The sequence below is a fragment of the Zootermopsis nevadensis genome, unplaced genomic scaffold, assembly GCF_977971745.1.
Source record: "Zootermopsis nevadensis isolate Lab colony 2312 unplaced genomic scaffold, Znev_1.0 Znev_ptg000024l, whole genome shotgun sequence".
NCBI lineage: Eukaryota > Metazoa > Arthropoda > Insecta > Blattodea > Termopsidae > Zootermopsis > Zootermopsis nevadensis.
This window is the reverse complement of record NW_028259156.1, coordinates 14,117,805-14,129,360: the sequence shown is the minus strand read 5'-3', so window position 1 is coordinate 14,129,360 and position 11,556 is coordinate 14,117,805. Positions and strand designations below refer to the sequence as shown.

The 11,556-nt window shown below is 37.4% G+C and overlaps 3 protein-coding genes across 13 annotated transcripts in view; 2 read left to right on the top strand and 1 right to left on the bottom strand.

Annotated features, from left to right (window-relative positions):
• Nucleotides 1–1,047: 1,047 nt before the first annotated feature.
• LOC110830911 (uncharacterized) lies at nucleotides 1,048–3,291 on the top strand. Of its 2 annotated transcripts, none has more exons than XM_022066309.2 (3): nucleotides 1,048–1,233; nucleotides 1,557–1,809; nucleotides 2,371–3,291. In XM_022066309.2, the coding sequence occupies exons 1-3, from the start codon at nucleotides 1,154–1,156 to the stop codon at nucleotides 2,947–2,949; spliced, it is 912 nt and encodes a 303-aa protein (XP_021922001.1). In that variant the 5' UTR covers nucleotides 1,048–1,153; the 3' UTR covers nucleotides 2,950–3,291. The 2 variants fall into 2 exon arrangements, with proteins under 2 accessions (XP_021922001.1, XP_087211434.1); XM_087355308.1 differs by having other exon boundaries at nucleotides 1,216–1,292; nucleotides 2,371–3,022.
• A 3,613-nt stretch (nucleotides 3,292–6,904) lies between these two features.
• LUBEL (Linear Ubiquitin E3 ligase) overlaps nucleotides 6,905–11,556 on the bottom strand; it is a 39,798-nt gene continuing 35,146 nt past the window's right edge. For 5 of the 7 annotated variants that reach the window (XM_087355295.1, XM_087355301.1, XM_087355298.1 and 2 more), the window contains 7 exons: nucleotides 11,083–11,280; nucleotides 10,697–10,969; nucleotides 10,526–10,615; nucleotides 9,344–9,691; nucleotides 8,873–9,039; nucleotides 8,088–8,256; nucleotides 6,905–7,176 (listed from right to left, as the gene is read on the bottom strand). In XM_087355295.1, coding sequence (XP_087211421.1) covers nucleotides 7,147–7,176; nucleotides 8,088–8,256; nucleotides 8,873–9,039; nucleotides 9,344–9,691; nucleotides 10,526–10,615; nucleotides 10,697–10,969; nucleotides 11,083–11,280 — 1,275 coding nt within the window. In that variant the 3' untranslated portion in view covers nucleotides 6,905–7,146. Of the gene's footprint in view, nucleotides 7,177–8,087; nucleotides 8,257–8,315; nucleotides 8,485–8,872; nucleotides 9,040–9,343; nucleotides 9,692–10,525; nucleotides 10,616–10,696; nucleotides 10,970–11,082; nucleotides 11,281–11,556 lie in introns of those variants that run through there. The other 2 variants (XM_087355296.1, XM_087355299.1) reach the window with 2 other exon arrangements.
• The window catches only part of LOC110830893 (uncharacterized protein KIAA0513), a 45,917-nt gene continuing 45,535 nt past the window's right edge, over nucleotides 11,175–11,556 (top strand). For 2 of the 4 annotated variants that reach the window (XM_022066273.2, XM_022066269.2), the window contains exon 1: nucleotides 11,180–11,316. Coding sequence is in view for 1 of the 4 variants with exons in the window: in XM_087355302.1 (XP_087211428.1) it covers nucleotides 11,238–11,316 (79 nt within the window). In the remaining 3 variants the exon portion in view is untranslated. Of the gene's footprint in view, nucleotides 11,317–11,556 lie in introns of all 4 variants that reach the window. The other 2 variants (XM_022066270.2, XM_087355302.1) reach the window with 2 other exon arrangements.

Here is an 11,556-nt window from a genome sequence, read left to right as displayed (position 1 = left end):
CGTATTATCTTCTATTTCTTAAACACAACGATAATATACGTGTTTCACTTATCGAGGTTGACTGCCCGGTTTACGCTATGTGACGTCGGTTTTTTTTTTAAAAAATTCGACGTTTTACGTCTCTCGTCGATGATGCCTAAAGTTCAACAAAGGTCTCGTATTTTTTTTAAGCCCAGGAAATGTTTTAGAGTCAATCTGAGTTTCAAGTAAATTGCATTTGCCTTTAAATAATTTAATGCCTTGTATTCTGTGTTTACAGATGGAAATGTTCATTCTGGACTAATTCGTGTAAACGTCTCTTTTGTGCTACAGCTGGATCCACATAAACTTCGCCCTTGGAAACCACAAAAAGCAAATCATGTTATTAATGTGATAACGTACGTACGTATGTGATTCGCATGGGAAGTTGAAATTTGTTCTTCCAGTGGGAAATAATTTCAGAAATCTGACCTGTAAGGGCAACACTCCTTTGTATGAGTGTTTCTGTTGATGGAGGTGAGGGGTGGGGGGCGATGAGTTACGAGGGGTCAGGAACAGGCCTAATGGGAGCGGGCCGGGAGCAAAGTCTTTTAAGCTGTTTCCGGGCCCCCATAGACGTCGCTGTGACGGCACTTGTAAATGTGTATAAATCCCAAAATGAATTTGTTCCAAACCGAGTTCAGTTCTTTGCTCGAGTAATTTCACTATTATGCCAGCTTGTATGGTTCTTAATTCCGTTTATCGCTTCTCATTCTGAAAAAGACTTACCTGTCCTCTACGTCTGAACCGTCTTGAGTGACTCAGCAGCTGGATAATTTTTTTGTTATAAAAGCTGAAAGTCTGTTACAGTAACGTCCATCAATAAGTCCTGTCCTCAGGAACATCTGTTCATTTCCAAGAAAATTTTATTGTAAGCCCCCGATTTAGAAGACTTGTCGGCTTTGTGCTGCAATCAGCCATCTGTAGTAGATCTGGGTAAGCTGCACGGTTGAAACGGTAATTATATGCTAAGGCTACCATGTCGGAGGGAATTTCTCTTGTCATTGGCCAGCCTGCAAAATAACTTTCAGTGCTTCCAATAGATGGCACATTAACAGTAAGCGTGGTAGTTTTTTGTGAATGAAGACGTTAAATACTTACGTATTGCGAGGAACTTGAAGTGTTTTATGAAATTATGGAAGTCAAAACTTCAAAATTCTTGTGGAACGCGTCAAAATTAGTTACAAGAAGACCTGTCCTTCAGAGTTATTACTTGTAAGTGTAATAGGCTTACACGTAACGTAATCACAATTATGGCATACTTGCCCGTTCCTGTACGTTTCTCACATGATATGTTATGATCTATTTTTTAAAAGTAGTAATAATAATGGAAATAATGCCAATTTTGTTTTAGGATGTAATTAGCTTTTATTTTATGTGAACTGTGCAAGTTTTCTGACCAGTACCGTAGAGGTAGTTTTTACCCATGCCTGCTTTATATATTCCTTTAACAAACAGTATGAATATTGAGAATTTATAATACCGTTATATTAATGTTGTGATTATTAACGTGCATGTAATTGTCATTTTGCTTTCAGGTCAAAATGTAGGTCACTACTGCAAGAGGGTGAAGATGGGCATTTACCTGGAAACGAATTTCGTAAATCGGCGATGTGTAACTTATGTAGTAATGTGTTTATGTATGGCAGATATCATATATCAGTAATGCCAGAGAAGGTACCAGGAAAGAAAATGAAAAAAATAATTCGTAGGCAGGAACTGGCTGAGACACTTAGACCATTTGAGAAGAAGTTGTATGAGAAGTATAAAAAAGGAAAGGATAACAAACTGGTGAGGGTATTAGCTGTAGGTTCAGAGCATATCCACACTATCAAATGATATTTAATTATAACTGTGGTTCAATATTAGCAGAGGAAGACTTGAAGTATGTGAAGAAAATTTATTTGTATCTGCTGTGAATCGCTTTAGAGCAGCGGATTATACATATTTGTTGAACACTTAGAATTTAGTGTCATCATTAATTTTTTGTGTGGGTGTAAATACATTAGTATCTGCAAAATTATGTTGATGGTGGTCTTGTGGTTTTTGATTCTGCGTGGACTTACAGGTGGGCCTTCTGTTCTGTTAAGGCCTTGTGTTAGCATTTGTAGGATCTCCCCACAGGTCTTTGACCATCTGGTTGGTAATGGAGGATGTGAAATTGAATGGAGATGGCTAGAATTTTTAAATATAAATGTGATGTAATATGCAATGATCTGTGTACGTACTGAGACACGATATATTTGATCACAAATAACTTGAAGGTTTTTGAATTGTCTGAGTTGCCCATGCTTTACAATTTAATTTTAATTTTGTAAACAACTTTGTTTACTGTGTTTGCAATTCTTTCAGGTTTTGAAGTGCTTAGTTTGCCAGAAGAGAACCATTCTACCATTATCAAAACCAGTTCAGTTAAAGCCAACCAAAATTCAGAATGAAACTGTTGAGACTCCAGTAACAAATAAGAAGAAGAAAAAGAAGAAGAAGAAAGATATATATGCAGGCCTTAATAGTTCTGTTATGTCAGTATATATTCCCAAAAGAGAACTGTCACAGTTGAAAAGTGAGAAGAAAACTAAGAAAGAAAATGAACCTGTTGACATCCATAGTTCCATGCAGCCATCAGCCACTCCTCAAGAAGAGCAGTCAAGAAGAAAAAGTAAAGCTAGGAAGAATTTCAGTGATTTAGAACTGTTTCCTACAGATGAACAGAAGGTGCATAAAGTGAAATCAACTGTCAGAAAACAAATTGCACAAGCAAAGCAACTGATAATAGCTTCAAGGAAGAAGGCTAAAAAGAGAATTGCATTGGAGTTAGAGAATACGACTAAGAAAGCGAGAAAGTGTAATGCTTTACGGAAAATTTTGGCAGATACTTCTTCTCAGAGTGCAAGAACAACATTTAAAGAATTTTTGGCCAATTTGAATTAAAGCATATCTCCGTATTTTAACTTCAAAATAAACTCCCTTCTGAAATATAAGCAACTAAAACACTGAAATTTGTTTCTTCCATGTCCTGATAATGAAATTATGCATGTAGCTCAGTTTGTTATAACTGAATGGGCTCTCTTTCTACAACCAGTACAAGAACTTATGTAATGCAAAATTCCAAGGTGCAGTGCTGTGAAGGTAAATAATTGTATTAAATTGTTTGGGGCTATGTATATGTTGCAAGTTATTGATTTATGTTATTTGCATTAGTGTATTTATTTTATATTAGTGAAGAATTTTGTTTGTTTTTCCATTGATTAAATTTAGGTTTCCTGCTTTTTATACAGATGTGTCATCTTTAGATCACTGAGAACAACTTCTGTTGAGATGGCGGTATCCGACATTCATGGGCTGTGAGATAAGACCCTAGCTCGGATGTGGCTCAGTAGCTGAACTAATTTCGTGGTGGGTTGCTCTGGAAAATATTGTTACCTGTTCACTGTGAGAGAGTTAATGAGAGACTGATGGCAAGTACATTTTTAACCTCAGTCAAAATTGTATTGGTTTAGGTATTAATACAAATTACGAATCATCTTACTCTTTGAAGCTGATTGTCATCACAATATCATGTCAAATTTCAATCCATATCTCAAAGAAAATACATCTCTATTTTAGAGAATAGTTGGTTAATGCTGTTTAGGGAAATAATTGCTGTTTATTGCGTAGGTCATACAAAACTATAAATTCACAGTTACCGATTACTGAAGCAGGTGGTACCTGCAATTACTTCTTCTTCTATGGCTCTCCTGTCCGTATTCGGTCCATGGCCTCCTCAATTCTTCTCTTCCATTCGGTCCTCTATTAGGTCCATCTGTCCGAGGCTTTGATCGAGGTTTCGAAACATCTTCCTTTTTACAGTGCAAGGTTGTTAGCCTTGCGACCAACCCCCAACCTGGAGGACCAGGGTACCTGTCTTAGTCTGACCTCTCCCCCTTGACCAATCTGGCTAGGGAGGCCCTACCAGTAGCTCTTGGGGTCACTGAGGTACTCAAGCCCCACCACCATGACAAGGACCTGCAATTACTTATGATCTTTAAAATGTTAATAGTGGAATAAATTCATCTTGTTTTGTTTGAAAAATTGATCAGTGTTTACCAGTTTTAAGTTGCATTACTTGAAACTGCAGATGGGTTTTGTAATAGGCGGCTAATAGATTTAATTTGTATTTCCGCAGTTCTGCTCCTAAATATGTAAGTGACTTTTGGTTGAAAACTTTCCCATGCATTGGGTGTAGATTTGGGAAATATTGTGACTTCTTAATTCATTTATTTATTTGTTAATTTTTGTCAAAAGCACCAAATAAGAACATAGCAGATAGAACAGAATAGAAGTGAATTGACTTACATTAAATAGATCCTTCTTTTATATATATGTATATCCCTGTCTTCATGGAAGTTGTACCAAGAATTAGACAGCCTTAGTGGCTGAACATCGTAGAAGACTTGTGATCTCCATACTCGTCACTGTGATAACTTGACATCTCACAAGCTTACATTTGTCAAATCTTGGATATACAGTGAAACCTCGATGCATCGTTTTCGGCGGGGGTGGGAAATAAAAACGATGAATGCGGGAAAACGATAGATGCGGGAAAGCATTAAACATTTAAAAAAAAACAATGTTTCTCTTTCAAAGTTACTTCTTTTTACCAAAAAAGTCTTTAATGGACAACTGGTTTGTTGAAACTTTACGTTTTAGACCAAACAGAGCACTTTCCACGTTCAAAATGTTTTCTTCGTCACGTTCACTAATATTAAGCGCATAAAAGAACGACTTCACTTTCGCCAATGCAGCGTGCGCTTCGGCAAAACTCGGCAAAGCTTCGGGCTCGCATTCGTCGTCTTCCTCTTCCTCACCGCTCCAACCCCCTTTGCGGACAATAACAGGAAGAATGGAAATACTATTACTGCCGAACTCAACGAAACGTAGCTGTAGAAGACCCTGAACCGCTGGAAACGAGATGAACCAGAAGAATGAAAAGTGCCGCCAGCCTTTCCTTTGTACTTATAATAAAAGCATTTGTGAAGAAATTCACACTGCACATGCCATCTGGCATCGCTGGAACGAAATATGTGTGCACCCTAATTAAAATCGTAAAATTTCTGACAATGAGCACCGCCATTCACTCCAACTATCACCCCTGCACCGCTGACCCTCATTCCAAAAGAATGTGCTGGTTGGGCGACATAACAGGTTACCGCTACTGTGTATTCCAAAAACATTATGCGTCTTTCGGTATTAATTTATCTCTAAACCCAGCATTTTAAATTCTCAGAAACGATCATTGCGGGAAAATTGTGGGCCGGGACTAAGATTTTTGAACGATCGATGCGATAAAACGATAGTTCGAGGAACGATAGAAGCGGGAAAATGTAACATTATTTTATATGGGATGTATTCGGGACCGAACAAAACGGACGATGCATCCGGGAAAACGATAGTTCCGGGAACGATGGATAGAGGTTTCACTGTAGTTTATGTACTGATAATTCTGTACAAGAGGAGGTCACAGAAACTTTTCTGGCAATATTATTAACACTGACATGATCTGATGGCTTCTGAATGTTGCTCATTTAGGTGATGGCAAATACTTTTAGGGTTGTGAAGTGTCATTTGATGAAAGATGTTGACACAGTATTAAAACTCAGGAGAACATCACATTATCATCACTGCCTTGTCTTTTATAAGAAACGTTGAGAGGGTGAACTATCTTGTCTTAAGGTGAACTTGCCTGCAACTAGCCAATAGGAGGCCAGTATTGAGTCACAATCTGCCAACTTTTGCTATAGTATAACTGCATTATGCATTGTTTGTTTTGATAGATTGAAAGTTATTCAGCTGCTCAAAAAATTTGTTCATTTTTCGAACCAGAAGGAACCTACCATTGAACCTTGCCTTACTCCAGATTAATTCAGATCATACCTTCGTCTGTTCGTTTAAGATCCATTGTAGTGTTAAAAGTGTGTTCCGCTATGTGTGCTATATGTCCAACCCTCCTCATCCTTCTTGATCTGATCAGTCCAATAATTTTTAATAGAGTGCAAACTTTGTATTTAATTATTATGCACCTTTCTCTATTTTCCTGTTATTTCTTGCTTCTGAGGTCCAAATATTCTCCTGAGCACGTTGCTGTCAATGTATATCCTTTAACGTAAGAGACAAAGTTACACTCCTGTTAACTTTTTATACATTTAGCTTTGTAGCTGGGCATATGAAGCTTTGTGTGATGATAGTTCAGATCTGTCACAAAATTTCCTATAAAACCTAGTAACAGGTATGATCATCTGGAGTTGGCAGCATTTTTTGAACCAGTGGGAGCCATATCAGTAAGTATTGCATAGGGACTGTAATGAGAACCTCAGACCATATTGGGATTATTGAAAATATGTCTCCATAAAAAATTTAAGTCCGTGGCGTAACAGCTCCAGAGAGCCAAAGCTGACTAGCTTGACTGCTGGCCTCACGTTCACATGCCTAAGCAGAGGTGAACGATCATCCAACCAGATATAGAGTGACGTGTGGTCAGCACGACAAATTCCCAGCCATTGCTAGCTTTCCTGACCGGATTACGCTACTCATTGTAGCTCCCCAATTTCCTCACGATGCTGGGTTGGCACCGGTCCCATACACTGGTCAAAAATCTCATGAAAAAATTTCTTCTCCCCCGAGACTCGAACCAGCGCACATTCCATATCGCCAGTCCGAAGCATGATGCCTCAGACCGCGTGGCTACGGCACAGGACTATATGTCTCCATAGCATACATAAATATGAGAAGTTTGTAGTGCATTAGTAATTTGTTTCTTATTTAGACTCTTTCATTTGTTCAGTACATAGGTACTGGTTGATGTCTGAAATTATGCATTTAATTTAACTGTGTGGTATATGAAAACATATTGTATTAAGTTCTTTAATTCAATGAAAACACACAATAGAGTTATGCAAAAGTGCCCTTTTCACATCTTTTGTAGGATCATTATATAAGTTTTAAAAATTTGTTTTTTTACTGCACAGGGTTCATGAAATCATCTTCAGGTTTAAACAATCACACAAACTAAATTATGTCTAAGCCAGTTGACAAACATAACATATTTCTGCTGGTTGCTATGAGTATTCATATGAACACTAACTCTCATTTTCAGTCTAATGGAATCTTCTCTTGAACTACCTGCAAAAAACAGAATATATCTTAAGTTAGTATGCAGTTCGTTTTCTTATGCCTTATGTCAGAAATGTAATTATATATTACGATTTTATTGATTTCCGTGTTACATAAAACTTGGGGTCTCTTATTTTTGGGCTGTTAATAGTAGTTCGTGTTCGAAAAATATTGTGGCAACTTTTGCATACATTTTAAATAATTTGAAATGTGGATGTGACTTTGCAGTTTAAAATTTCTGCTATGATATTGTCAGCATATTTTCCAAGCTGTGTGGTTTACCCTTTTATACTCTGTTGTAGCAAAATGGCTAAATAGTGTGTATTTGTTCAGCTTGTTTCTTTCTTTAAGACCTGTTGTAACAGTATCTGTCATCTGTGTCCAGGTCCCCGAATATTCTCTTCCTTTCAGGTTTTTTAAAATAAAATGTATGCATTTTTCATTCCCCCATACATGTTGCATGTCCCATCCATCACTCCCTCCTTGATTTGATTACCCTAGTAATGTAGGTATTTTTTTTTCATCCTGCGGTTAATTCCACTTTGTGTTAAAATAATTTCCCTAGTACTTTTTCCTCAGTCACCTTCAGTCTTTGTTCCTCTTATACGGTGTCAGACAAAGCTACACACAGTAATCTCCTGGCAGAAGACTGAGATAGCATTTTAAGGTGTTTCTAGGTAATGCTGTTTATTTCTTCTGCGTGTTGAATTAAATTTTCTTCTGGTACTGTATGAAATGTGTCCTTATACCCCACTAATGATGAAGGCAGTCGTGATGCATAATGTCCAGTTTGTAGCTCAAAGTTTATTTACTGTTATTCCCAGCTTGATCTACTTTTTTGATTTTGCTATTGGCAAGAGCGAAGTACTGGTTCTGTACAAGTGTGATTTGGCTAGTTCATAAATGTAAAATTGACACACCTTGGCACACAAAATCCTGTATTCATCATCGGTAGTATTGGCCTCCTTGGCAGGTAGAGCCATTCCCCTGCGTCTTAGCTCCTGCTGTACATCCGTCAGATCAAATATACTGATTGGATCAACCTTGTGTCTGGCAATGAGCCCCACTAAATACTCAATGTAGTGTAGCCTAAGGGGAGCAGACAAGAAAACAAAAAAGTGAAAAAGAGCACAAATTAAAATAAGTACCTTGAGCAAATGGTTCCGATAGATGAGGTCCAATGTTCCATACGGTCTGGGAGGCAAGCATAAGCTTGCTCGTCTAACAAGAGTTTCTAGATCATCTAAGCTTAGAATGCTTAATGTATCCAGTGAGTGCTTCCGGATTAGATTAGTTAAATACTCTAGATAGTGTCTCCTGGAATGGAAAGATTAATCTCTTTTTGAATATTGCCATGGCAACATTTAATTTGGAAAAAAGAAAAGAGATTTGTGGTTAAACATTCAGGTGTACAAATCCCATTTTATTGCAAATACAATAATATAATGTGTTCACTATTTTACATAATTCCAAACTGCAATACGTTAACTATTTAGTAGTATAGCCTGTTAAAGTTTTTGTCTGCAAAATCAATTTGATATTGAGAGATTTGCTATGTCAGAAATGGAAAATATAGTTTCATTAAGTTAGAAAAATTTACAGAAAGTCATATTAGTGCTATCGTGATTTAAAATTCATATTATAAATAGTTATTTCACACTGCAATATAATTGAAAGAACAGATGTTAGGTTGCCATGTTCTCACCTGCATAGTCCTGCTTGCCCTTCTGCTATATCTTCTTTGCACACAGTATCAATTACTCCTGCAGGCGTTTCTCTTTGCAACTGTACCAGGCATTTCAGTTTCTCACCATTCTGCTCTTGAGTCTTCAGGTTAGGTGGTAGCTCTGTGTCGAATGAGATGTTGTGTTCCTGTGCAGGAAAGATTTTGCCTTGAGCATGACAGTGGACATTTATGTCTTCAGTATTATACTCGTGTTAGGTGTAGCAAGGTAAGTGTTGTTTATTGAGACTCCTGGTTAATATTACATATTCTATTCAGTTTATTCTTATAAGTGGTTGGTATTTGTGTTCTATATTTTGTAATCTGATGTGCACAAAAACAAGAATTGAATATAGCACACTGGGATGCTTCACTATAGACTTGACATGTTTTCCATTAGCTATGAAGACACATTTATTAGTTACAATGGTTTATAATTATGTTATCTTCTACCTTCAGTAGTGTCTGCAGCTGTGTAGGTTCCTTGTCTCTCAGATAAAAGAGACAGTTGCGTGGGTGGTGAGCATGTAGGCCCAGTTTGGCACAATTTGGTCCCATACTGCACTTGGCTCCCATCGTGAATGTTTTTCCACAGCCACAACAGAACTCGTACTTGCATTGGCTGCATGTGAAGTGCATGCAGCCTCCTCTTGCCAGTGAATAGCTGAACTTGCACTTCGGACAGTCGATACCATGTTCAGCTAAGTGTTTAGCTAATCCAGCAGCCTGAATCTCGGGATCATTAGCTTCTTTCCATTCTGCAAATTTTTCACATGTGATACCCTCATGTTGCTTCTCCCACTGCAAAGAATTAAGAATTCTGTAAATGTCTTAGATTTCAGTTTTATTTCTCCTGTTGACTACATTTATAATATGTTTCTGTTGTTTGTGTTTTTAAACTTATAGTTAGAAACAAGAATACACAATAAGAAGCAGTTTTTTATATATCTTTTCAAACCAGTGCCATACTGTCTAAAACAATAACAATTTTTAGGATGCATTATTTTATGTTTTGAACTCGGAAATAGTGGAAATATTTAGTCTGCATTTTAATTCTTTTTTTTATTGCCAAATGTTATAGATATGAGTCTTTTGCTAGTAATGCCATTCATTTTGGAAAGTTTGTAGTCACAGTTTAAAATATTTCTAAAGAAAATGCTGACAATTGCAGCAGAATATATGTCAGGTATCTCTAATTTGTAAATGGATTCGCAAAGAATGGGTTTTACAAATGTATTATTATGAGTAAGATTTGAGGTTTTCACAGCGGTGAGTATGAAGATTTCTGTCTTCTGGGTTGTTGCACTGTGTAGTCTGGTCGATGTTAACAACGTTTCAGAGGTCATACTGCCTCTGTCATCAGGGCGATGAATTTATTCACGATCACGCAATTTATTCATCGCCCTGATGATGGAGGCTGTAGGACCTCTGAAACGTTGGTTAACATCGACCAGACTACACAGCGCAACAACCCAGAAGATAGAAATCTTCATATTATTATGACTTTGTATTTTGATTTTGTAAGAGCTCATAGACTGGTTGTGGTCTATTTACCAAGGTCAAGGAATATTTTTCTCCTTTCTTCAGTTATGTGCTCTTTGTTTAGTGATTTTTGACAATAAATCTGATACTCACAGGTCGTCTGCAGGATGCACATGTTACTGAACGGCAGTCAGGACAGACTAACCTCTTCTGGCGGGGATTTGCAATGAAACCAGAAGAACACTGAAACAATATGGTCAGCCATTAATAGTTTTCCAAAATTGTCTTGTATTATTTTTTGTAGTAAAGTACTATGAGTCTTACCTTGACACACCATTTGAAATTGGGATCTTGCATTAGTGTTCGGTCTCTTAGTTTCCTCTGAAACAGCTCGTGGACAGCTGGATCAAGGAAACTTTTGAGAAGGATGTCAAGATTACTGAAGTATTCTAGTGCTTCATCATCATTCTGCATTTCTGGTTCCTTGCAGAATGGGCATACAGCATCATTTATATTACGATCAGTTATCTGGATCGTGTAGTAGTTCTTTGCACACTCCTTGCAGCAGCAATGGGTACATTTCAGCATGGACACCATCTAAGCAGAGGAAAAGTAAAATTTTACTCCTGTTCCTCATTTTGTGCATAATACCATGTACTGTGCCAAAAAAAATGATGGATCATTCCCTCTCTGTTAACAGTTTCACTAACCTGCTTCATGGGATATTTTCCAGTACAGAGTTCACACTCTTGTTGCAGGAATGAGAGGGCTGTGTTGAGGTTACTACATTCTTGAGCTGCATTCAGTGCCTCATCTTGTTCAAACTTCAGATCCATCAGCTTGACAGCTAGCTCAGCCTGATCATATGTTTTCACCAACCCCTCGGCAAGAAATCTTCTTACCTGGCGCTGCAAGTGGGAGGGCATGCATGGAAACAGCAATAGGTAAGTAATTTGTTTATTGCAGATTAAGGTGTTTTTACTTTCTGTAGTTTGATGATTTTGGAGATCACTGTAACATTTGCTTGTTGTCTTTATCAGCATTTTGAATTTGCAGCAACATCCTATTTGTACTAAATAAGGTATTATTGCTATTCTGAAATTTACAGTTAGAAATTTTCTACTCGCAGTATTTCCTCTCAGATGAGGCTTTTATATGAATGTGCTACAGTTAATTCCTTGCAT

What these genes read in the sequence shown, in the direction of transcription:
- LOC110830911 (XM_022066309.2), top strand. Translation starts at nt 1,154, where the DNA reads ATGGAAGTCAAAACTTCAAAATTCTTGTGGAACGCGTCAAAATTAGTT. An exon ending in GTCCTTCAGAGTTATTACTT is followed by an intron (nt 1,234 to 1,556) that starts GTAAGTGTAATA and finishes TTTTGCTTTCAG; the next exon opens with GTCAAAATGTAGGTCACTAC. An exon ending in AAGGAAAGGATAACAAACTG is followed by an intron (nt 1,810 to 2,370) that starts GTGAGGGTATTA and finishes CAATTCTTTCAG; the next exon opens with GTTTTGAAGTGCTTAGTTTG.